Below are 25,244 nucleotides of genomic sequence, written 5' to 3' on the forward strand. Positions count from 1 at the left end.
GAGAGAGGAATGTGTTTTTACTGGGAAGCACTCCTCTCACCCTCCCCATTTGCTATGGTAAGGCTCTTGCAGCCAAACAGGGAAAAATCACTCATTGCTCATCCAGAGCACCCTGCTGAAAGCTAGAAAGAACTTCTCCTAAGGTTCTCCTGGCCCTGGGACCTCTGTGGCTCATGGCCCTGCTCACAGGGGCTCAGGCTTGGTGGCAACAAAGGAAGTGTTATGCAAACATGCCACCAGAGAACACACGCCAAGAAAAAAGCAAGCACTTTTGTGTTATTTTTTCCAGTGCTGGCAGTCGTAGTTTTGTTTCTGTTTTAATTTCGGGTTTTGGGGTGTTTTTTTTTAAACACCGATAGAGACAACATTTCCTGGAGCAGCTTTTCTTATCTTCTGAACAGTAAACACTTCAAACTAGCTAAGCAAGCTGGAAAAATCAAACAGATCTTTGCCCTTCATATGCCATTTTCCATCTACCTCTCTTACAACCTAGCTTTAAGCCTGTCTTTACCAAAAACTAAACCAGACCCTTTTTACAGTTAGAAAGTTATATTCCTGAAAGCAATGAAGGTGTTTAAAATAACTACCTGTTTCAGTGACACTACCCAAAAACATCCATTAACTGTAGGAAACGAAGTCCATCAGAAAAGCCCATCCAACCACCTGGCAAGACAGACCAGTATCACAGGCTGGCCGAGATGCAGCTCCCAGCCACCCTGCACCAGAGCAGCCCCCGGGGACCTTCCAGCAGCTGATGTTCTCATCCACCACTTCTGCTTTGCTCATCTCCATGTGCTGTCCTCCCTTCTAGATTTCATCCAGGAAAACACAAAGAACACAGACACACAGTTTAGCTTGCTGACATAATGCCCATATTTAATCTTTTAAAACAAGAACAAAATCAAGAATAAAATCAAGAATAAAAATTTCATTTTAAGTCATACAGTACATTAATCTCTCAGCAATGACCCAATCTACAGTACTCAAATGCCTGGCATGAAGTCTATTATCTCAGCGTTTAACAAGTGTATAACCAGTGACACAGTAAAAGAAGAGCTCACAATACACAGCTAACACGATGAGTTTAGATTTTCTTCTAAGAATCCAGCTAAGGTTTGTAATATGTGGGTCACTTTCGAACCGTAATCAACTTTTTTCTTCTGTCAATCTGTTTGGGACTTTTTTTTTCTGTTAGATGAGTTTTTCCATTATGTACAGGAAGATTATTTCAAGTGGAATTGCACAAGTTAGAATACTCTATCTATAGGCATATATGGTCCATCTAACTAAAAATTTAATAAGCGGTAATTACTCAGTCCTGGTTATACATTCCTAAAGGCTTAATAATACAGTTTTAAGAAAAAAAACCTAAACAGAACACAACAAAAGACAGCTGTAGGGTGGCAATCTCTGTAAGAAACCTCCTTCCCTCTCAAAAGAACCAAGGATTAACTGTATTTTCCACATTTGAAATGGGGTCTACAAAAGTCATTTCAGCTCCTAAATAATACAAAACATGTGATTGTGTCCTTTCTAAAGGCCGGATGGTTCAATGCATAATTCAGTGAAGCTCTCAAACAAATAATACTGGTAGGATGCAGACTGTTAAGAGAAATTAGGACAACATGCTCCAATAGCACATTGGATAGAAAAACCTGTACGTATTAAGGGGCCATTATCCAGTGGTTAAAGTAGCTTGAAGCATGAGGACAGCTCTGCCTGCAGCAGCTGCAGAGCAAGGAAAGGGTGGGCGCTCCTGCTCCTCTGCTGGGGCTAAAACCAAATTTTCCCCAGATCTTACTCAAGCACCTGCCCCCTCCTGCTCTCGGCCCCAGGCCAGCACTCCTCACCACCTACCCAGAGGAGACCCCCAGCCCACAGGTGACCCGACGCCATGGTGGGGTGCAACCTTCTCCTCTGCCTCAGCTCCGCAGCCGGGATCAGGGCGACCACCAATGCACTGCTGGGCAAGAGCTGCTCCTGCGCAGGGAGAAGCTCTGCAGCCTGGTGGCTTTCTGGCTCCTGGCCTCACCCACCACGTACATCTAGACAGTAACAAACGGAGACGGCTCTTCCTCTGCAGAGTAGTGTTACCAAACACCAGAGACCCAGAGTGCTAAGGTAAGTTAAATCAACACAAGGGTAATGGAGAATCTTCTTCCCACATTAGCAAAACATAAACATTACTAATTAACACAACTGCTTTGACTTTTTTTAATCTCTCTTTTCTGGTGCCAGGTCCTGCTACAAATGGAGAAAACCCAGAGAGAGCTGCTTTCCTAGATGGAAAAGCAGCAGAAGCTTAAGCCTTGAGGATCTGCTTTGTTATTTGCTACTGGCATAAACAAATAAAGTCCCATTTGTTTGTTTGGTTTTTGTGGTGTTTTTTTAAGAAAAAAATCCAGACCATCCAGTGCACCTTCTCTGCACGCGTACACACACACACACACACATATCAATGGAGAGCTCCAGAAGAACAGGCATGGGAACCACAAAGCCCACATCGTGAAAAGACATGGGGAATCTCATTTAGCAATGAAGCAGCAAAATGATGTATTGCAAGAAATAAATGGTCACAGAACACACATACACCCAAACGCAACCATGGATATATTTTTTCCCATTTTTTTTTTTTCTTATAGATGCTGTTACTCATCCAATAGTTTCTTTCTGGCTGTGCTTAAGTTTTTGAAGAGCATCTGGTGCTTCTTTAACCTTTATCAGAATGCAAGAACCTCAGTGGCAATGGACAATCAATCTCATTAGTGCCATAACTAACCCTCTCCACTTGAGATACTCTACAAACCTATTCTGGAAGTTGAAACTGACTCTGTCCCCTTGGTGCCACTCAGTTGTGATTATTTTTGTTGGTTTTTGTTTTTTAAATTAACAAACACAGCATATTAATGCAAATTTGATGTTTTCTAAAAATTAGAAATGCTCAGATAATTAGTTCAGCAATATGCAAAGTGCATCTATTTGGTTCTTTCCATAGATCACCTTCTGTTGTAAGTTTAAATTCCTTCACAGTTTAAAATATTGTGAAGAAATTATATGTATACTTTATGTATAGAACTATTTATATACATACACATATATACACACAACTCTGTACTTTATATAGCCATAAACACTCATTACTTAACTATTTATATTATATATACACATGGCATGAACACACGCTCAGTGAAGAGTTGGTGCAGGCTGAAATCATTCCATCGGGTTTAATGGAATAACAACAGTGAAACCATGAGTGACTTATCAAGAGACACAGACATAAATCTACTAGATACGTGAAAGACCAATTAAATCAGCTCTTCCATTTTCCTATCAGCGCAGGATTGTTCCCATCCCATTCCATGCTCCATATGCGCATATACAGCTACTTTGCATTCAGTTTACGTAAGAGGGCAGTCGTGGTTCTTTTCTTTAAGCAATAGAACCGTCCATATTTACTCAGGTTGATCGCAACCTCTTCTGCAGAAGTGAAGCACAGCTGAGGCTGATGTCTTGGAGGACTCTGGATGCTGTGCTGCCGTTAGCTGAAAGCACCTGCTGAAGCGTTATTGCATGGGTATGGGACAGCTATCAACTGCTCAGTCTGTGAACCCTCCAATAAGTGGTACAACTGTATAAATATGTATTTTAGCACAAAACAGTTTAACACGAGGCAAGTCCAAGTACAAATGAGACCTAAAGGCCTATGGGTGAACTTTAAAGGCCAACAGTTCTTCAGAGTGCATGTTGTTTAAGGAACGCAAATCAGGTAATTTCAAAAGAAGTTTCGTGAAAATAGAGGCTTCATTTGGGTGATTTTTCATTATTAAGGTCCTTAATGCACGGATTAGAGTTTCCTGAAGTGCCTCCACAGAATTGACATTTTCTATTCCGGAGCGATCTAAAGAGAAGGGGGATGGGGAGGGCACAGAAGGGGGGCAGAGGGGAGAGAGAGAGAAAGAGGAGAAAAAAAACAAGAAAAAAAGAAAAGAGACTGAGCAGATGTAGTTTGCAACATAAAGCCACTGCAAGAATCACTCACTACATTAACCAGCACAAGAAAAATTAAATACTTATGCCATAACTTTCAAACCCATATACTAAAAGTCTCTCAAATGTTATTTATCATCAACTTTGCAAAGTATTAATCTCACACTGAAGTGACAGCACTTAAACACAGATTGAAGCACGTTCTTGAATATTTTGCTGAATCACAACTTTCAACACAAGGAAAGCAAGGGCATGCTGTAGTAAAAAATCTCAAACATTTCTCGAAGCTGGACTGGAGGGTCACATTTGAGAAGAAAACCCCACTGAGGACAAGTCACACTCATATCTGCACAATGGGATCCTCACAGACAAAGAGAATAGAAGCCTTGACACAACTGGGCACTATTTCTGAGTGCATTCAGAAAAACTTACAAAACGAAACATGATCCACCCAAAAATTGACAGCTGAGGAAGAAAAGTGTCAATGTCAAGAAAATTATTATGCTTTCACACATTGCACTCACCCCACACCCAAGTATCTCTTTCAAGAGAGTTGTATTTGAGAACATGCCTGTTGTCCTTACGTGGAACCTAAGTAAGCAGCTAAAGAGGATGAATTTTTAAGCAAAACATCTCACCTAATAATGATGCACAGTAGCTGTTTTTTCCAAGCTGCAGCCTCTCTTCTTAAACAATATGTAAATTCAGCAAGGTGCATACATACACAAGTGACAGACATGAGCAGAAATGTGCTTTGATGTGTACATGCACTTCAGCACTTTGCAGAACTAGGACACAGAATGACAACAGCTTTCTTGAGTAGCACTGAGTCAGACCACACAGTCAGAGTGGGAATCCCTTCTTTATGCTGTCAGTGCCAATTCAGTTGGATTTCTCAGGTGAACAGAATCTAGGAAGTCCTGGACTAGTCACTACAGTTCCCCACTGCTACAGAAAAAATTGTTATATAAACCACTTAAGGGTCCATCTTGCAGCACTTAATGTTTTCTTGTTCCTTTAGAAAGATAGTTCCAGAACATTTGACTCTTAACAATTATGAACTTCAATATCAAACTGCATATTAGCACACATTCCAGTCTTCTGTGAATACTGTCCATTAGGTTTGATAGCTGCTCCCCAAGACAGCACAAGAGAAGAGAAGCCTCTCCGTCTTCATTTGCTATGCTTATCCCACTCACCCCACCCTTTGCAAAAACCTTTAGGTGTGCTCTGTCCTGAGCAGGGAGGATGGCATTTGCACAGTGTGTGCCAGACGAGGTTTCTCAACAGCTCTGTATAGAGGCAGTGGTACTGCCTTGCCCCCAAAGGCAGAAGACTGCAGTACAGGCTTTGCAGGTGCCTTGGGTGAGTTACTGTAGCCTCTCCTCTTCAATCAGTCCAAGTCTTTCTTCTACATCTCAGTCTACTCACAGTGACCAGCAGAAGTTTTTGTTGGTGCAGTTACACACATTCTTTGCCTGCTGCTTCTTTCTGCATGTTCTAAATATCCATCCTAAGAGTGGTTATTCACACAGTGGTATGCAGAGATGCTTCTGACAAGAGTTTTTCCCCTTAGCACTGTTTAGAGATTTATGAACATTTCTTTTTTTCCATGTGCACTTTTACAAAAAAAATTTGAACAACTGAAAGTCTTCTAAAAACATTTTAAAATAATGCAGCATGGTATTTTATATTTTGGATCACTTCACCAGGATTTAACAGTCACACACTCCGCTTCTGCAACTGATGTGAATCTTGACTATTCTACTATCTTCCTTTCAGTCTTCTGAGTAATTTTCATTCTAAAATGAAGAAGTCCTAATGGCATTATTCTTCCACCTTCAGTTCTTCTTCCAGTTACAGCATCTTTTGCCTCTGCCTGCACCTCCACATCATCCTCCCTCTTCCTCCTTCTTTAATTGACTTCCACCTCCACCTTATGGGAAGTGACTCTAGGTCACACTCCTCATTGTCTTTCAATATTTGTTTAATCAACAGATGCCCACAATCCTTCAGTTCTACAGGCACCTTCTCCTCCTGGAAGGCCCTTGCAGTGAGAGCATCTTCCCCAGGAGCTCTGTCAGAGGCACTTCTGGTCTTCTTAGGTACCCGCTCAAGCGTGAAGCTTGCTCACTCACTTGTGCAAGTAACAACTGCGGCATTTCAATTCAGTTGCAAGGTACAGAGTGAAGGTGATTCGACAACTGCTGAACTCACAGTGACCATCACGGTTACTACTGTGTCTGGAATACGGTACAAATGCAGGTTTGGGCCCAAATGCTAGAAGACTAATGAAGTTAAGCCTTATAAAACTCCTGAGTATTTTGTGGGGATGTCCAGGAAGGTTGCAATCAGACTACACATCAGATCACAAGACAGTAATAATGCCCAAAGCCACGATCTGAAAAATCCTCCACAGCTCCGAGAAGCCTCAACACCTCTTCTTGTCCTGTTGAACGGCTCTTACACCATGTGCTATACACATGATGTACCACCCCTAAGCTAAGCTCTACAAGGAGCTATCAACAGCTGACTCTGTGCTAGAAGCACATTTTACAGAACAGATACAGCCACTTAGATTCAAAACAGGTGGCACAGAGACTCAAATTCTAGGGCCCAGCAGCTGAGCAAGCAAGAAGAGCAGCTGTAGCCTAGTTATGACACTGCACAGGGAGAGAAGAGGCCTGTCTCTCAGTCCTTAAAGGTTGTCTACAGTTCTCATCAATTTATTTTTTGAAAGATCAAACTTGTAAAGCAGAGTCTGGAAAAGCAACTAAACCCTCGTATTTCTCTCTACTACCTGAACATTTTCACTAATAGACTACAGAGCCATAGTTCCTTCATGCTGCCAATCCTTCTGGCTTTTGAAGCCTGCAAACTCTGTACCACCCTCTGCTTGTTACCATTACTTACAAACTGAAGAGGCTAGAGCTGCTCCTTCCTGTGCTATCACATTTCAGTTAGGCCATGCACAAAGCTATCAGACTGAACTGTGCTACCTTGCAAGAAGCTTCATGTGCATGCAGCACGACGCCTGGGGTGCCCCTCCATGATGGCAAAGATGTGGGTCTACACCACTTGTGGAAGAGATGCACTTGTTAAGGAAGTGAGTGGCCCTCAAATGCCGCCTTGTTGTGTAAGAAGTGGGCACTATCAGCATTCCGGCTAGCTACCTCTAAATTGCTCCTTACCCAGCAAGCAGGGATTCTGCATCTTGTATTCCAGGCATTATATGCAGAGCTAATGTGCCTAATTTGAGGCTTTAGATAATACTACAGAAGTAGGTGCTTAATCCTTCTTTGAATCTGGGCCAGGGTGTTCTGTATATCCAGGGACTGAAACAAGATACGAGGCTGGTGAAGATGTTAGTGGATTGGCAGACCTTCAGTGGTAAGAAGTCACGATGCAGATGAATAGGGTTTTCTTGCTGACATAGGCAGAGATCAAACTGTTGGATTTAGGCTTAAGTAAGATACACAATAGACTTCAATGACGATACTTGGAAGTAAAAATACCACCTTATCCCGGGACTTAGGCTGTGCAAGTCAGGAGTAATTTCACTGATGCTGTCTTGTGAAACTCAGATGAGTCAGGCAAATAGCTTCTGAACACCCAGCAGGCAGCTATGAGATGTATGTTTGCATTCTACAGAAAGTAGCAGGAAAATATAAACCCGTTGCAACATTTTTTCAAAAGGCAAATATTAGAAAGAGCAGGTATGTAAAACAGTACATTACAGGTTGCTAGTAGCTTAAAACCCACTAAATTGCACTTAGATGTGAAATAACAAGATACACATTTTATAGAAATCTTTTAATAGAGAAGCATATTCAAAATTTCGCAAAGATATAAGTTAACTTGCTTTCCTTACCAGCAGATACCAGGACAACCGCAGTAAACAAACTCATTTCCTCATCACTAAGTTGCAGGGCATTTAGTTTCTCACTGAATTCAAACATTGAGTTGAGCAGATCACCAGCTCCCATTGAATGCAAGTCATCCACACTATATTTCTTTCCACTAAGGAAGGTGACGGTACGTTCCTTTGCATCAAACAAAGATGCAAACCGTACCATTAAAACCTGGTGAAACAAAAAAAAAAAAGAACAACAAAACCAGATAAATACAGGTGGATTTCTAGAAAAGCCAAAGAAAAAAATTAAACCTTTTAACATCATTGCAAACTGTCTCATTAACCACTGTACAAGCATTCTATACAGAAACTGTCAGCATGCTACTGAGCTGTAAAAAACAGTGCAAGCTCTGGCCCAGTAGTCAGAGAGAAACAAACAAGTGAAAAAATTAGCAACTGGATGCTTGGAAGGGGCTATAGCACATGAAAAGGAGGAAAATTAAAATTTAAGCCTCAGACAGCCTGAGCCACAGAGACAATGCCATTCATAAATATGCCAGTAGGACAACTTGCTTAAGCTGCTGAACAGCAAAAGGCATACAGAACAGTAAAAGAAATGTTTTCTTGGCCACTCTTATGAGAAGCAAAATGAAGGTATTGAATCAGATTCTCGCTTGGCATAAACTAAAGTAGCTCCATTGAAACAATGCTGATTTACACCACCTGATGATCTGGCCCACTAGGCATTCTTTGGGAAAGTACCATGCCGCATTGATGCTCCCACAGGAATGCTAATGAGCTCTGGCAGAAAAGGAGCCACATGTACAGTCTTCAAAAGGCTGGGGAAGCAGGGCTTGACAGGGCACCTGGTCTGTAGCTGCAGCTGGGAATACCCCTTTGGTACAAGCACCTGGGCTGGAGCAGTTGACATACACTGAACTTACCCCTCTGGGCTGAAATTTCTCTTGTGGTTTTCTCAGTCGTATTGTGAAATGTTTTCCTCTGGAATGGCTTGTAAAGTTTCATTTGCTCATGTTCAACAACCTTATTTACATTTTCAAGGTTTAAGTTGCACACAACAGCCTTCTTACTTGGAGAGAATGAACCAACTGGCACTGGTTATAACTTCAGACTTCCTGTAATCTCTTGGTGTGACAGTCGTGTCTTCTCACTTACCCTACATAACTGCATTAATTTAATGTTTACTACAGATGAGAGTAGCACCAGGTTTTCAGCAAAGACTAGTGCCTTTGGCAAGCTTAAAAAAATGAGAGTTCAAAAAAACTGAAAATGTTTGAGAATTCATGCACATTACATGACCTGCTCCTAAATTTAAACAGCCAAATGACATGCAGCAATTCTGATGGACACATGAGCACTATATATTATTCAGCTCTATCACATAGGTTATATGTCCTTTGATGACATCAACTACAGAATGCAGAAACCTAGGCAGAAACATAAGTGCAGAAGCCCTCAGAATACAAAAGAAGACAAAGAGTAGATGGACAAAGATGAATTTGTGCATTAGCAGGGACCCACCAGGTACTCAACAACTCTCCAGTTCAAAATAGCAGTCCCATTACAGAACTGGGCTTTAGAAACAAGAACTTTAAATAATGAGTAACCACTATGAATGCTGGTATTCAAAACTGAAGCCCATGAGGCTGTGTTGATTTATATTAAGGCAACAACCTCGCCCACAGGTTTCAATGTCATCATTCTAACCCAAAGAGGAACAGTTTAGACCATGGTATAGCACATGACTGATTCATCCTGTTTCACTTCAAGCCAGACTCCTATTTGTGCATGCTGAAGATACAGCTAACCAATCCTATCACCTGACCATAGCAATATAAGCACTCAAAAACCACCACCCATGTAAGTGCCAGAATTCCCCATCACCTGCACACAAATAAGCAAGTTTGTGGAGAGACTTGAGTCACTACCTCAATGGATACAAAGGGCTTTTTGCTCTACCATCAACTACATTTGGAATGAGGGCTTATGGAGATAGGGGAGGACCTATCCAAATCCAGTTGAGTTCCTTATTTTAGGCTCACTGCTGTTTCTGAGGTGGTTCCCATACAAAGCCATGTAAATGCCACCACAATACACTGAGCTTTCCGGTACTCCCAATTCAAAGAGGCCTTTTTAGCTTATATATGTGTGAATATAAATAGCCATGTTGCTTCTGCACCAACATTGTCTCCATGCATCTTCTTACCCCCAAACAAACAAGCACTTCTTGTGTACAAGCTGCTGGTAAACACAGTGCCAAGATAGGCACACACTGGTGTCCAAGGCAGCCAAAACAGGCTTGGAGGCAGCACTTTTACTCAGGTCATCTACTAAACATGCAGATGTTGGAATATCCTAGTTTAGTTACCCAGAAGACAAAAATGACCTTGTATGCACCAGGCTTTCAAGACGCTTTTGCCTTTATTGCAATGGTTTAATTTCACTAATCCCGCAGTGTTTTCTGTTGTTGTTGGTTAGTTGGTGGTTCCCCCTCACCCCTGCCGTTGCTAAGATGCCTCATAGCCCCTTAACTACAGGTACTAGCTCACTAACAGAAACCATTAATGTTTCTTATAAACAAGTGAACAGGGATAGGCATGCAGTCACACATTATTACTATTTCCCCTGGACATAGATACTTTATCAGCAGTGCTTTTAACTGGCAAAAAGGCATACGAATGAGACTTGAGAAAAGCCTGAGGTGAAGAAAGGCCAAGACAAAACGTTTTACTTGCAAAGCATAAAGGTTTGGCTTTATGTCAGAGGAACAGTTCAAGTCTGAGTTTTCACCCTCCTTGAGGGCTCTGGACAGTATACTACTTTGCAGAGGAAGGAACCAACATTTTTGTGTAATGTGAACAGCAAGACTAGGAGGCTGTAGCTGAAGAAGTGAAAACACAGCCCTTAACTATAGGAGTTGTAGATTAATATTAAATGGTCCAGAGTAAGTGTAACAGCAAAAAAATATATGACAGCAAGATGGAAGAAACAAAGAAACTAACATGCTCCAGGCACCAAGTCTTCCAGTATAACTTGTACCTTCCAACCCAACAATTATCCATTTTAGAACTGGGCTGTATGAATGCAGATAAAAGACCCAACATATTAAACCAGAAACACCTCCAGTTCAGATAAATACAAAATCTAGCTTCCCTCTTTGAAAGAGTAAACCGAGTAAACAAGAACAAAAGCGCCACCAAACCTGCCCCCCACCCTCTACCCCTCGCCCCCAGCAAAACATGGTAACACTGCATACTTGGGATTTCAGGTCCTCTGCCCCTCTATGTTTAAACTTTACATTTGAATACTTATAAAATGTGCATAGTCTCCAGCAGACACAAGAGTCTGCAAGAGCAACTAAAACCTTAAGTAAAGGTCCCATGGTGAAGGTCACTAATTAATAAAACAGCACCAAGCTCTCTGATGTAGTTCCCAACTTAACACCACTAAGTGGGTGAAATTAAGCACAAGGACCTGGTGGGATTAGTCAGGCTGAAGCTGGTACATGGTATCTACAGAGCTGCAGCAGAATAACCAGTTATCAGTGTTACTGCTTTGGAGATGGAGGCTTCAGCAACCACCAGTTGCCAGCAGGATGGATGCTCTGGCTTTTGCAGGGAGCACAGAGGCAGAACAAAGGACATAAAGAGTGATAAACACATTCCTCTACAAAACTGTTAAGTCAATAGCTGGCTTTCCAGACTAATCAGCCTTCCAAATGCAGCCTACTTCTCTCCAGGCTAAGTAAAGGTAGCTATCAAAGTAACTACTGCTATACAAAACCAAGAAACTCCTCATGAGTCATTTATTAATGCCCAGGTAAGAGGAAAGGGTAAAAGGGCTGAGCACTTCTGAGCTACTTGGAAGAGGGCCAGCTTACCAAGATATGATTGAACAGAAACACTCAACACCATCAGCGTAAGGAAAGCTCAGAGCCAGCATCCACAAACAAGCTGGTTTTGCCCAATATAACCCAGTTCTATTTATTTTTGTTCTTAAGGGGGTCAGACTGATGCACAGTTTGTCAGGTCTGCACTATACACACAGTGGTCTCACCTCAAAGGTCCCCGCCTTCAGAAGATTAACTTGGTCATGCTGGGAGAGGTCTCGGAAACCTGGGATGCGCTTGGCAAACTCCACCACTTCCTTCACCGCAGGGGTAAAACTCAGGGAAAACTCTTCCCAGACTTCATGGCCAGACTTGTTTGGGTCCACGTGGGGAGTCTTACTCATTGGGCAGACCTGATGTTTACAAGACACACACACAAAAAACAACTCTTAAAGATAAAATTCCAAATACTGGCAAATACTTGACAGAGGCAGGTTTACTCTTCAAGAAAACTTTGCAATAACGAAAAATATTTTTCCTCAGTCAGCTCTCAAAGCTACCAGATTTCTCCCCCTCCCTTTAAAAGAAGCAAACAATAAAAAGCCCATGGCTACCCATTAGCAGTCTGTTTCTAAATTTGTTGACCTTGGAAATACCAACATCACTTACAGCAAAAGACTTGAGAAAATCCAGGTTATGCTATTCTTCCCTGATGTCACTCATGCCTGGCATCTGTATTTCTTTCTTCTATTATCCCTGTAATCTCACAATTAATCATGATTTCACAATCAATCGATTGTAATCTCACAGCCACTATTACATTCATTCTCATATATCCTTGTTTTGCAGGCAACTAAAGTGACTCAGTCAAGGTGACAAAGATGTCAACACCAGAGCAAAGAAATGAGCCTTGGTTTCCTGAGTCACAAGGTTTACACCCTCATTACCAGGACAACCTTCCTCTCGTACATGTTTGCGCTTATCTGTATCACTGAAGGAGGACCAAGGAACTTGTGTTCCGATTTTGCTCACAGCATTTTGTCATCTCATGACTTTCTTTTATATAAACATTCAGAGATTTTTTTGTAGCAAATTCTGAATCCATTACAATGAGATCAGATGCATCAGTCAAGGCTGACTGCCAATAAATTCCCTCTGTAAAAACCCAACCAGACCCTCTGAGATATTTCCAGTTCTGCTTTCTAAAATTAACATATTTTAATGAAGTTTACACCTTTTAATATTCATTCCACCTGTCATCAATCAAGGATGAGAATACCTTTAAGTATTCCTCACAAGTATACTAAACAGTGTGCAACCCTACATAATGTCAGCAAAACAAACACGAAACAGTAAAACAGATTAGTAATTCCTCAGACCAATGATGCTTTTGCAGGGCATCTCGAATCTGATAATTGCCTAGCAGTTCTTTGCATAGACAGTGTCAAGATTCATTACTAAGATCCATTACAAGAATATATTCAACAAGTATATAAGTTGATGTGTGTATTTGGCAACAGCTAGGGAAAACAAGATGGACATAGACAGATATACATTTCTGGTTTGGGTCTTTTTCCCAAATATCAGTTACTAATCAGGCAGTTAACATGCAGAAAGCTCTCACCAAAAGACAAGAATTACAGATTTCTTGGTTCAGCTCTGAATCACAACACCCTTTGTGTGTCCGAGGACAACACCCAAAACCAAATGATTACTTGTGGGGTAGAGGAGGACCTTTAACATAAACTAAAAATCATAAAACATTTTTGCAAAAGTAAAGGTCTAGGCACACACGCAGAAATATGGCAGAAACTAGCCACTGCTCTGTCCATGATACTGCAATGGTTCACACAGCTATTGTTCAAAATACAGCACTCTCTTAAAATAAAGAATGTCTGCTTCAGCATCCAGCTCTGCATTGGACACAAAAAGCACTTCTGTTTCTCATCTCACCGTAGTCTACCCCCGCTCCCAGGCACTCAGTCCTGAGGGGAAACTGCACTTTCCACACCTGTGCACTATGTCTAAGCTCTCTTGAGACACCTCTACCCAGGAGTCCTTCCTATGGGAGAAGTTGTCAGCTTGTGTAGTCACCACTTCTCTTTGGAGAAACCTCTTCAGGAACGATCGGTTTTGCTTTTCTGGTTGTGAGGGTATTGAAAAACAAAAACAACCCAAAAAAACCTGAACATGTGTCTCTATACTGGTTCTGAGCCTAATGACACTCCCTTACAGCTACTGACTCATTTGGTCAGATTCTGCTCTCATTAAGTTCTCTGGCAAAACCCTCATTTGTTTCAGGGACATGGTAGGGCAAGGCAGGGGGCAAGTCTGCAGTTCTCTGTTGGATTCGAGTTTGTTTTCTTATCGTTGGCTGTGTCAGACCTCCCTGCAGCTGCCCTGCACAAGTCAAACTGACTGGTTGGGCCTCTGCAGGCAGCACCATTCCCTGCCTGCCCATATGGACAGGTTTAACCTCTGCTTCTTGGGAGTGCCAATAATGCTGTTGCAGTGACTCCACATACTTTCCCTGCAAGGAAGAAAGGCTGGGAATGACTACTATTTGCCATGGTGTAGTGCCCAGAGTCTGCAATTAAGCTCAGAGCCTGCTATGGATAGCATGGTCCACATATGCAGTAGCCAAACCGCACCCCCCTAAAAAAACAACAAAAACCACCCCCCCCACCCCACCCCCCCAAAAAAAAACCCCAAACACACATACAAAACCTCCACCAAACACAAAACCAAAAAATCCAACAAACAAACAAGAAAAAAAAATGAACAAAAACAGCCAAGAAAGGAAAAAAAAACCAACAAAAAAGGAAATTCAGCATCAAAACCAACAGCCTTCACTGTGTGGACACTTTCAGGGACCTTCGAGAACCTATGAAGAATCTTTACAAACTAGGAGGACGAAAAACACCAGCAGCTTGAGTTACTTCAGAAAGGTCAGGGGCTTGCGTTTCTCAACAGAAGCGCAGGATGAGAATGAGGATGTTGTGTTCCCTCATCCCAGTCAGTTCCAGCAAGAAAGAGAAGGACAATCTATTTTAAGGGGCTTACAGAACCAGTTGCTTGAATGGCAGAGAAACAGCAAGTGCAAAGCAAATGGGAGGGGCCTGTTAGGGAAAAAAACCAAACAAACAGACAAAACAAAACAAAAACAACAAACCAAAAAAACCCGAACACAACAGTAACAAAAAAATCCCACAAAACAGATATGTAAGAAAATAGGAAGCATCCTTGTTAAGGATTCAGTGAAAAAACGCTCTAGCAAAGTCAGCTAAGGTACCCAGAAGTGTGTTCAGAAACTTCTCTAAAGCAATTTAGCTGCACATCTTCCTCCTGCGTCGGTTCAGATTGGAAGATGTTCTGGGGAAAAAGGATGCATAGCCTCCAAGTCCCACTGACACTCTATTTTACAATGCCTGTGACAGAATAAACCTATCCCCATAAAAACAAAACAAAACCAAACGAACAAAAAACCAAGCTTATCCAGCAAGAGAGATTTTAGAACACAACAGCAAGGCTTAAAATCCTAGCCCTGAGGTTTCACCCCAGAAATCTACTCTGAACACCTTTAAGGAAAATACAGCATATCTGAGTGTGTACATTATTTAAAAATGAAGTCTGCAAGAGGATTGAATGAAGAAGGGAATTTATAAACTCCTAACATCCATCTTCACTTTTAAGTCAAGCCAGTTAAAAAAACCCGTTAGCCTTATTCAACCAGTGCTCTTTAAGTCTACTTTCAGTCAGCTAAGAACTGAGCCAAGAAACTCCATCACTTGTATGGATTTCAAATCCTCCACACAACTTGAGCCACTATTCTCCATCACAATTTGCACTAGCAAACTTTTGTCGCTATTTCTATGTTTCAGCAGCCGTGCCAATTGTGTGCAGCTTCACTGACTAAAGAGGCACAGCTGGATCACACCCATCACTAAGCCTTTTCTCTATGTCAAATTGAACAATTGATATCAATATACCAGATGCATTCTTCCTCCAGTGCTGCAAGAGTAAGTGGTATTCTTGTTTGAAGAAAAGCCATCTTCTGGGATCCTATCACACACTCGCTGAGTATAACCACTGGTGAAGTTCATACAGTGGCCATTTGTAAAACACATGGCGTGTCCGCTTGGATAATGCATTGTGCTTCTCCCTTTGTACTGTCCACCAAGGTGCTGCTCGCCTTCAGGGTACTGAGGGCCACCAAACCCACTAACACAGTGCTCGCCACTCAAGATGTACTGCTCAGTGTTATTTGCCATTCTCTCCCCGCTCTGGGACTGCAGCATCTCTGCTGGGTTTTGAGACTGTTCTTGGTTGTACATGAAAGTGTCTTTGTGGGCCCTAGTGACCATACCAATCACTTCTTCCTTAGCCATATCAGTGCTGGGAAGGGGAGAAGGGCTTTTGATGGTTTCCCGCTCTTGTTTGGGCTTGGAGGAAAGGTCTTCCTGAGATGCTTGCTCTTGATGTTCTGTTAATGCTTCATTGGGTAAGTGACCGCTGAACTGATTGTTCATCATGGTTTTCATGGCACTCTGCATTTCAATCAGCATCCTCTGTTTTTCACGTTTGGGAATACGGCCAAATCGAACAGCTTCCAAGGTGGAGAAACCAAAGTGGTGGGAGGGAAAGAAAAAAAAAGAAAAGTCAATCCTGAAAGTGTTAGAACGCACACACACAAAATATACGCTCCAACCAAAAATCTTGCCCTTTAAGGGAAGACTTTAGCTGCTCTCACCAATACTACAGCAGGACTATTAACACTGAAGTAAAGGAGGTTCCTGGGCATAGAACAGGTGTGAGATATGACGTGTATGCTGCTGTTTACATACAAAGAGAAAGCAGCTCTAAAGCACACAATCTCTAAAGCCTTTTCCCCTTTTGCTACAAACCTGGTTATGGCATATACACAGTTACATTAGTTAAATAAGTGTCAGGCTTTAAGATCGGATCAATTAAATCAGTAGAAGTCTGTGAGCCGACAATTAGCTGACCGTAAACAAGATTCAAACCATATTTGAATATAAGTCCTACAAGACAGCTCCTCATGGACCAATTATACAACTTGCTAAAAGTTAAAAGAATCAATGCTGAATGAAGCTTACCTTGGCAGATTTTCCTGATACTTTTGCCTTGACAAGGGACATTTTCTGCTGGCAAGGGGATGGGCATCATTGTGGCTGCAGAATTTTTGACCCTGTCCTAGGGAATCTAGAACTGCCTCTAGCATTCTGTCCAACCACAGCCTTACAAGGGCTTATAAGCAGTTTCGACTGATGTAATTATGTTCATGCAGTAGTCCATCATTAATGTAACTAGATCTCTCTCATTAAAGCAGGTGCAACCTTATGCGCAAGCAAGCGCCTAGGGGATGAAATAACTCCTATGTACGACAAGAACTCGGAACAATTATTTTAAATAAGTTTTAACACTCCACCCACTAAATTGTTAACAGCCCAAGATTCCTAGTTGTTGTGAAATAAACACCCAGAGAAAATTAAAAAGTGAAACAGAAGGAAGACTTCTGGTTTGTGACAGTAAGTTGTAGCTGACTAATGAACTACACTTTCAGTATTATATTTTTTAAAAAGTCACAGTGAGAGGACAGCCAACAAGGTGGTCAGAGGCACAGCTCAACATTGTCCTTTCTTCCTTGCCTTCCCCCTCCCTCCAAGAAAAGAAAAAAACAAAAGGAGCAGATATATGTTCATCCCATACACCCAAACCTAACTCTTTAGGCTCTGTAATGATTACTCTAAGGCTATCAGCTTGGGCAGAATTCCCTTTCATTCAAAAAGCAACAGTAACAAAACAAAATTAACAAAAAAAAAAAAAAAAAAAAAAAGAGAGAGAAGAGTATTGTTCAGAGATTCAGGCAGGATACACCTCTAAATATTAACTCATTACAACAAATTGAGACTCTTCTTGCAACAGACCACTGCAGCTCATCCAACTGCATTAGCCTCCGGAGACAGGACAGCAGGTCTGCAGCCAGCATTATATTACCAGTTCAGGAGAGTCATGGAAGAAGCTGATCTAAACACTTTTGGACAGGGAAACTGTCCCAGACAATAGGGCTGGCTGTGATTTCTGCCATTAAGACCCTTAGATTGCCTCTCAGAGGATCACTCCTCAGTAGAGGAACGTACCATCTCTTGACATCCCAACAGACAGGCATTTTTTGAAACGACACTGCTGGCACCGGTTCCTATTCATTCTCATTATAGAGCAGTTGTTATTCTTCAAGCACTTCTTATACTGGATGTTTTGCTGAATGCTTCTTCTGAAAAAACCCTGTAAACAGAGAAACAAAAAAACCCCGCAACTATTATTATAGCACACATCGAATACTCCTGCCAAGAGTCACCTCTCCGCAGGCACAAAAAAATCTCACTGCATCTCATGAGCTGCTTCAGAGCCAGCAGCCCCAAGTGATTTTACAGAACTTGCTACTCCTCATGACTTACTTCCCCTTCATGCGTATCTGTGTATAAAGCAAACTAGTACTGATTTCTAATTACAGAAGATTTAAGTTGTTCCTGCATAGTCAGCGCCTCAGAGCAAAGTATCTCCAGTACTATATCACTGTATTGACAGTTTAGAAAACGTGCCCTCAATCTCCTATGACACCAAGTACAAAGACAAAATTCAAAATCAGATCTTTTGACTTCAGTCTCTGTAGTTTGGCAACAAAATCATCCTGTTTCACCAAATGACCTTCAAAGATGGTTCTTTCACATAACCCTTAAGCTGATAAACTTCTCCACAGAACATTTGCAGTGTTACAGTATCAGAAAATACAAATCTACTGATCTGTGAACATGGAAGCACCCAGGGGCTTTCCCCATGGTAAGGAACTGCTTTTCCAAAGCTGTTTTGTTCTGTGTCCCAGCCCAGGTAACACCACACACCCACTATCTCTTAATGCAATTAACATTCACATGTCTTGCGTGACATGGTCCTTACCACCTCTCTCTCCTGTTCTTCCTCCCTGCCGTGCACTCCAGGTCAGGCAGGACTGGACAAGCAGCAAGAACAGCAAGTACTGCAGAGTTTGGAAAATGCTGTGTATTGCCAAGTGTTCGCCTTTTCCTACAACTTAATGCACTGTTTGAAATTTCTCAGACTTAACAGAGAAGAATACCGATACTTTTTCAGCAGTATCACCCCTTTTCCCCTATGGGGAGAACTTGAGCATTTCACCAGAATAAAGGTGAGCAGAAACATAGCTCACCTTGCAGCCCTCACAGGCATGAACACCATAATGAAATCCTGAAGCGACATCTCCACAGACTTTGCAAAGAAGAACCATGCCATTAAACTCTAGAATCAGAACAGAACAGTCAAGGATATAGAAAACTAATGCCAAATGCAGGAGTATCTTTCCAGCTTTTAAAACCTGGACTAAAAGCAAAATAGGTCAGGTCAGTTCAACATACAACAAAAAAACTACAGCAGAGGATCAGACAACAAGAATGTACAAAAACCCTAAACAGTTCAGAAGGTACCAGTATAAGGGAGGGGGAAAAAAGACAAACAGGAAGCACTCAAGAGAACAAGGAGAAAGCACGTATTCACTGGACTTTCAGTAACAGTAGCATTGTACTCAACTGTAGGAAAATAAAGTCTGCTTACATTTATGTACTTTTAAAAGGACCATTTAGTTAACTAGGCCACCACAGTTTGGGCTCAATCTGTTTTTCCACTGGGACAAGTAAGCCCATATAAAGGCTACAGTTCCCTGAACAGAGAACAAACATCATTTCTTAAAAATAGAAATATTAAAGGACACTTCATTTTATTATATATTGTAAACAGGCCATACACTCTACCTATTTGATAAAAATTTAGGACTGGCAACTCTGCCACATCTACAAATATAAAGGCTACTCATTAGACAGCACATACAGAATGGGATGCTTGCACACTTGAACTTGAAAATACCTTTTCAGCCCTGTAAATATGCTCATGGTTTGGGTTTTCTAAGTTTTTCCCCATCTTCTTTATTTCAGCTTGTCAATAAAGATTTTCTTTTCAAGTCGTAAGTGCTGGTCGAACATCAGTTTCACTGAAGCCAATGGGAACTTTACCAGCAACTTCAGTAACCATGAAGTTACCGTAACAGTGAGCAACAGAGACAGCTGGAAACGCTCCCACAGAACAATATTCTACCAGAAAAGTAATTTGACATTGGGGTTTCACTTGTAAAAAGGAACTTTTTTTTTTTTTAAGATTTTGAAATAGAACCAAACTACATTTTTTTTAAAGCATAGCTAGTACTGAGCTAAAAATGTTATCTATTTATCTACACATCTCAACAGTTTACAACAGGCTTCATTTTCAGAAACCTCTGCCCTGACATCAAAAACCTAGTTGCTAGCTTTAAGAGGAAGCAAAGGTTCTTAGTAAGAACTTAGGTAGTAAGAACTTAGGGTAGGAACACTTAAAAAAAATACTTTTAACACAGAACTGTTAGCTAATTATTTTAGCTTCATAACAATTCCAAATCATAAAACAATTCTGCCAATAATTCAGGCTTCAAAAGACTAGTCTAAATTCCAGCTGGGCATTTGTTGAAACACTCATTCCAGTACTCAGTTTGATTCCTGCCCTTCCAAAACGGTTCAAATATAATTCTTTGTCCTTGACCTTCTCCGATTACCAAAAAAAGTGTGAAGCAAATAGCTGGAGCTAGGTTGTTACATGCATTTTAAAAGGCTATCCTTTAGTTCCAGCTTTGAGCACTTTGTTTCTTTCACATCCACAAATTACAACTTGGAATAAAAAAGATAAAGGTCTCAGATGTAGCTATGCAAATATAATATGTTTGGTAATTTATTTATTTTGCTCCCCAAAGAAACTTGGGAGGAGGGAAGGTGAAGGGGCAGAAGTATGAAAAAACAGATTAACTAGATTTGCAAAACAGCTCCGTAAGTACTCCTGCAACCAATTTCTGATTAGTTTTAACTTTTCTTCATTGAATCTTTTTAACCAAGTGTTTGATTTTTATTAAGATCAGTTTTCGCTAGATAAAATCTGAACCTGGACTGTACTTATGGACTGTATTTTTGGATTGTTTCAAGTTAGCAGCAATGGGATCTCCATCTGTTAGCATTTGTATGGTAATACCAGATGTATTACCATACATATAACGCAAAAAGATAAAACTGGAGGCTTTGTTATGTGCCTTCACAGTAAGCCACACAGAGGATCTGGTTGTAACGTAACAGGTTGTAATATATAAGGCAAAAAACATGGTTTCAGGTCCCGGCACCAAACATACTTGTGACTCCATTATGGCCTTTTGTCAAACCAGCAACACTCGATTGGTTTGTTTTAACTGTCTCCTCCAGCCGATCGCTTTTTGGTGCCCCGTCAGAGCCCTCGTTGCTCCGTCCATTGCAGCTGCTTTCCGAGGAGGAGCTGTTCGGAGAAGATGGTACAGGCGAGGAGGATGACTGGAAACCGCTGTCTGAGCTCTCGCTGTGACATGAGGCTGGGCTAGATGCCGAGCTTGAAGAGCTGATGTAAGCTATCACACCCCCTAAGGCAAGAAAAAAAAAAAAAAAGGCAGCACATAGTGACATAACAAGCAGACATGCACCGCTGCCATGTGAGCCATGCCGTGACCCAGCACCACCAGACCCAGCCATCACGTGTCCCCGGGCGCACTCCTTTCTCTCCCTCCTGCTTGCTTTTCTCCATTCGTTTCAACAGCTGACCTCCCAATCCGCGCCATCCCCTTCTCCTGTCTTATCAACCTCCTCCTGTCAGAATCAGAAGATGGAGCAACAAGCCATGCTGCTGGCAGGATGGGACAGCAGGGAGAGGACACAGGGCAGCCCAGGGAGGGTTTCCCTGGCCGCTCTCTGAGCAGAGTTTGTCTGGAGCCAGAGCTAAGACAGGATCTTACAGTGCTGTGAAGCTGGAATGCAAACAAGCGAGGTTAGGGACCGAAATAGGGCAGAGAGAAAGACTTCATGCAGGCTACGTGCCAGAGACACAGAAAGGAAGGGCTGGGAGGTGCCCATGATGCAGAAGGGAAGAGGGCAAGGGAAAGAAATAGCGCTGCAGCCTGGTTAGCCTACTGAATGCCATTTGTCTGACTGCAAGCCTTTGTAGCGTTTCTAGCAGAAGCTAACCTCCATCCACCAGGCTGCGGTGTGCAAACAGTCTCTGTCCTGCCATGTCTCACAATCTGACACACTTGAGAATCCTTCAGATGAAACAGCTTTTTGTCCTTCAGCAGACCTGGGAGCAGTTCTGGCTTTTCACAGGCTGCTTTTTCTTGCTTGTAGGCAAGAGAAATTGTTTTCACTTTATTTGAGTTTGTCTCCAAGACTCAGCACTTCAAAAGTCAATATAAAAACATCTGATATTTCACGCAAAAATTTCAATAGCAAAAGCCACGCAACTGTTTAAAAAAATTACACTCAGCATCTTCTCTGTTTTAGGCTGTATTGCTCTGTAGAGTCTCTTCACAGACAACTCAGGGCATTGCAGCAAGGAACGCCACACAACAGCAAGAACTAAGAACTTTAAAATGGCCATGCACTGGCTTCCTTTGGAGGAAAAAAGCATTGGTGCCTGTAGAGTCCTTGACCAAGTGATTTGGAATGGCAGGTTGGGGCTGCAGCCCCTTACATCAGGCATCATCTCCTCACAGATAAAGGATGCTACACCTATTGGGCAGTGGTGATATACAACTCTGGAAATATCACTTCTTGCAGGTACAAATTCTTACTTACACATTTTCATTACATTTATAAGTTGTAATGGTCCTCTTGGCACTTTTGCAGCAGCTTTACTAGCCTGTTTCCTCTTTAACATTTAATTTTTTCTACTGAGGAAATCACCACCAACACCCTGAAGAGTGTGTAGCTGAGGAGACCCCAGCAGAGCCAAAGCCAGACCAAGCAGTCACGCAATGCATGTTCTACACAGACTGCTTCTCATATTGCGGGTCACTGGTGCCCCTATAACCCATCAGAGCAGTCATTCCTACACAGATCTTTTTTTCCTAGTAAATCCTCCACGCAGCATAGCACGCATCCAGGATCAGGTTTTTGGAGAAAGGAGGGTTGCAAAGGACACATAGTCCCGCAACGACATGAGAAAAAGATGCTGCCAAACACCCGTGCCCGTGTAGGACACCACCTATGTGACCAAGGTCCCGCTGTTCCCTGGCACTCCACGTGCCTCTGCCAGGTGCCAGGTCAAAGCTCGCAGTCCACCTGCTCCAAGGGAAGCACCGGGTTTCTCAGCAGGCGCCATCCTTATCTGCAAGGGGCAGGGCAGGGCACGTAAACACAGCCACCGCAGAGAACTCCACGGTCCTCCACGCCACCACCTCGCCCGCTATCTTCGAACCCTGCCTCATAAAAAGACATGTTCTTTTCCCTCAAGGGTAACACCAATGTCATACGGGAGCACCGAAGAAGTATGGGGCTTTTTTAACCCATATAGCGTTTTTCTACCCCCTGTGTTTTGAAAACCTGAGAAGCCCCAGATAGTTGGGCTGCTCCCATGCCCTAGAGAGCTTGGCAGCCTTGTCTGTGTTGCAGTCAACTTTCCAAATATTTTTGTTATTTTAGAAATTACATTTCCCTTATAAACAGTGGTTTTGTTTGATCAGCAGTTAAAAGTTGAATCCAACACACTGCACAGGGCAACAACTCGAAACGGAGACCACTGACAGAGCGATCCCTGCATGCACACTGGTACCCCGCAGACTGGGACCCCGACCGAGAGGGCAGCCCAGCACCTACCAACTAATGGGGCTTTGCTCCAGGAACCCGGTATGGGGTAGCAGAATGAGTCCTTCTGGCTACACCGAGCTGCTGCAGAGGCACGTCAGGCAGCCAGAGGTGCGAGGTTCCCGAGGTCCTATCTGGTGGGGATTTACCTAAGCGGGGGCCACCGGGGCGGCCCTGCCACCTGCGGCTGTTTCATTTCCACGGGGACGCGTAAAGTTGTAACGATGCAGATGCGCGGAGGAGGCGACCTGGGGGAGCCGTTAACCGTTCCGCCCCGGTACCGAGGGTGCAGCAGGGGCTCCCCCCGGCCGGCACCCTCGCCGCCATTTATTCTCTTGGTTAACAAAGAAGGAAAGCCGGTCGCCCGGCGGGGCCGGGGCCGCTTCGCCTTTCGCCGCCGTCACGCGGCGCGGGGCCCTGCCCGGCCCTGCCCCCGCCGCCGCCTCCGTTACACAACGCCGCCCCCGCGCACCGGGCCGGTCCACGTGCGGGGCGCGCGGGCAGCAACCGCCGCAGCCGCACACGGCCGTGCGCGTGCGGGCCCCGCGCCCCCGCCGCAGCGCCACCCCCACCCCCCCCCCCCCCCCCAAAGCACCGCGCCAACGACCGCCCGCTCCTCCCGCGCTCCACCGCGGACTCGCACGGCAGGGGCGGGGCCGGGCGCCGCGGGGGCGGAGCCGCCGGCGCCGCAGCGGCGCCCGGCCCCACGTATCCCCGGCACGCCCCTCCGCCGCCGCCCCGAATGTAGGTCACCAAAACAGCGGCCGCCCGCCCGCCTCACGTGTCCGCGCCGCCAGCCGCCCCGCGCCGCCGCCCCAGCACTATTATGCAATCCGCGCGTCACCGCCCCGCGCGGCCAATGAGCGGGCACGCCGCGCGGAACGTAAACACAGGGCGCACATGGCTCGCCCGGCGGGTCCATGTGAGGCAGCGCGCGGCCGTCCCGGCCACCAGCGGGGTCGGGGCCGGGCGGCGCCACCGCCCGCCGCGCTCCCCCGCTCCACTGCGCCCCGGCTGGTCCCCGCCTGTGACTCCCCCGGCCCGCCCGCCCCGCCGGGACGACCCCGCAGAGCCCCCCAACCCGCAACTGCTGCCCCTTTACTTACCCGCGCTGACTTCCATGGCGGCCTCCTCCCGCAGGGGCAGGGGCGGCGGCGCCGCGCTGGGCTCCGCCGGGCCCGGCACGGCTGGGCTCGGCTGTGCTCGGCACGGCTCCGCTCGGTCAGTCAGTGTCTCCCCAGCTCCGTCCCCCGCCGCAGCCTTACATGCAGCCGGCGGGCGGGAGGCGACCGCGCTGTCGCCTGTCAGAGGAGCGGCTGCCCGTCCCCGCCGCGGCGCCCTCCCCTTTACAACAAAAGCGATCGGTGAGCCGCGCAGAGTGCGGCACCGCCGGCCGCCCGCCCCGCCCCGCCGGGCCGCCCCGCCCCCGCCCGCCCCCCTCACCCAGTGACACACTTTCCGCGCCGCCCGGGCCGCGGGCGGCAGCGCTCACGTGCGGCGGGCGCGTGCGGGCGGCGGGGGCACTGCGGCGGCGGGGATTGCCGCGGCCCGGGCACTGCGGCGGGGACGAGGCTCGCACCGGGCGGGCAGGGGCGGCGGGACCTGCATGCAACGGGGGGGTGCGCGGAGACCACCACCACCCCGCCGCGGCGTCGCCCCCGTTGCGGAGCGGGGAGCCCCGCTGAAGTCTTCTGCACCAGCCGGGCCGCACCGCTGCTGCAATCGGCGCGGCCCTCGCCCACCGCCGCTGCAGTGCAAGTACGCGGCCGCGGGGCACGGTGACGGC

The 25,244-nt window shown here is 44.6% G+C and overlaps 1 protein-coding gene across 2 annotated transcripts; it reads right to left on the bottom strand.

The window, feature by feature from the left end:
- Positions 1-1,062: 1,062 nt before the first annotated feature.
- Positions 1,063-24,792, bottom strand: NR1D2 (nuclear receptor subfamily 1 group D member 2). Of its 2 annotated transcripts, XM_080338590.1 has the most exons (8): positions 24,565-24,792; positions 20,986-21,246; positions 18,937-19,025; positions 17,852-17,996; positions 15,680-16,296; positions 11,918-12,103; positions 7,859-8,069; positions 1,063-3,898 (listed from the first exon to the last, which is right to left on the bottom strand). In XM_080338590.1, exons 1-8 carry the CDS (start codon positions 24,578-24,580, stop codon positions 3,702-3,704), a joined length of 1,722 nt encoding a protein of 573 aa, XP_080194716.1. In that variant the 5' UTR covers positions 24,581-24,792; the 3' UTR covers positions 1,063-3,701. The 2 variants fall into 2 exon arrangements, with proteins under 2 accessions (XP_080194716.1, XP_080194715.1); XM_080338589.1 differs by lacking the exons at positions 1,063-3,898; positions 24,565-24,792 and adding an exon at positions 7,299-7,632 and having other exon boundaries at positions 20,986-21,458.
- Between the last annotated feature and the right edge of the window lie 452 nt (positions 24,793-25,244).

Source organism: Nesoenas mayeri (assembly GCF_963082525.1).
Source record: "Nesoenas mayeri genome assembly, chromosome: 2".
NCBI classification, from domain to species: domain Eukaryota; kingdom Metazoa; phylum Chordata; class Aves; order Columbiformes; family Columbidae; genus Nesoenas; species Nesoenas mayeri.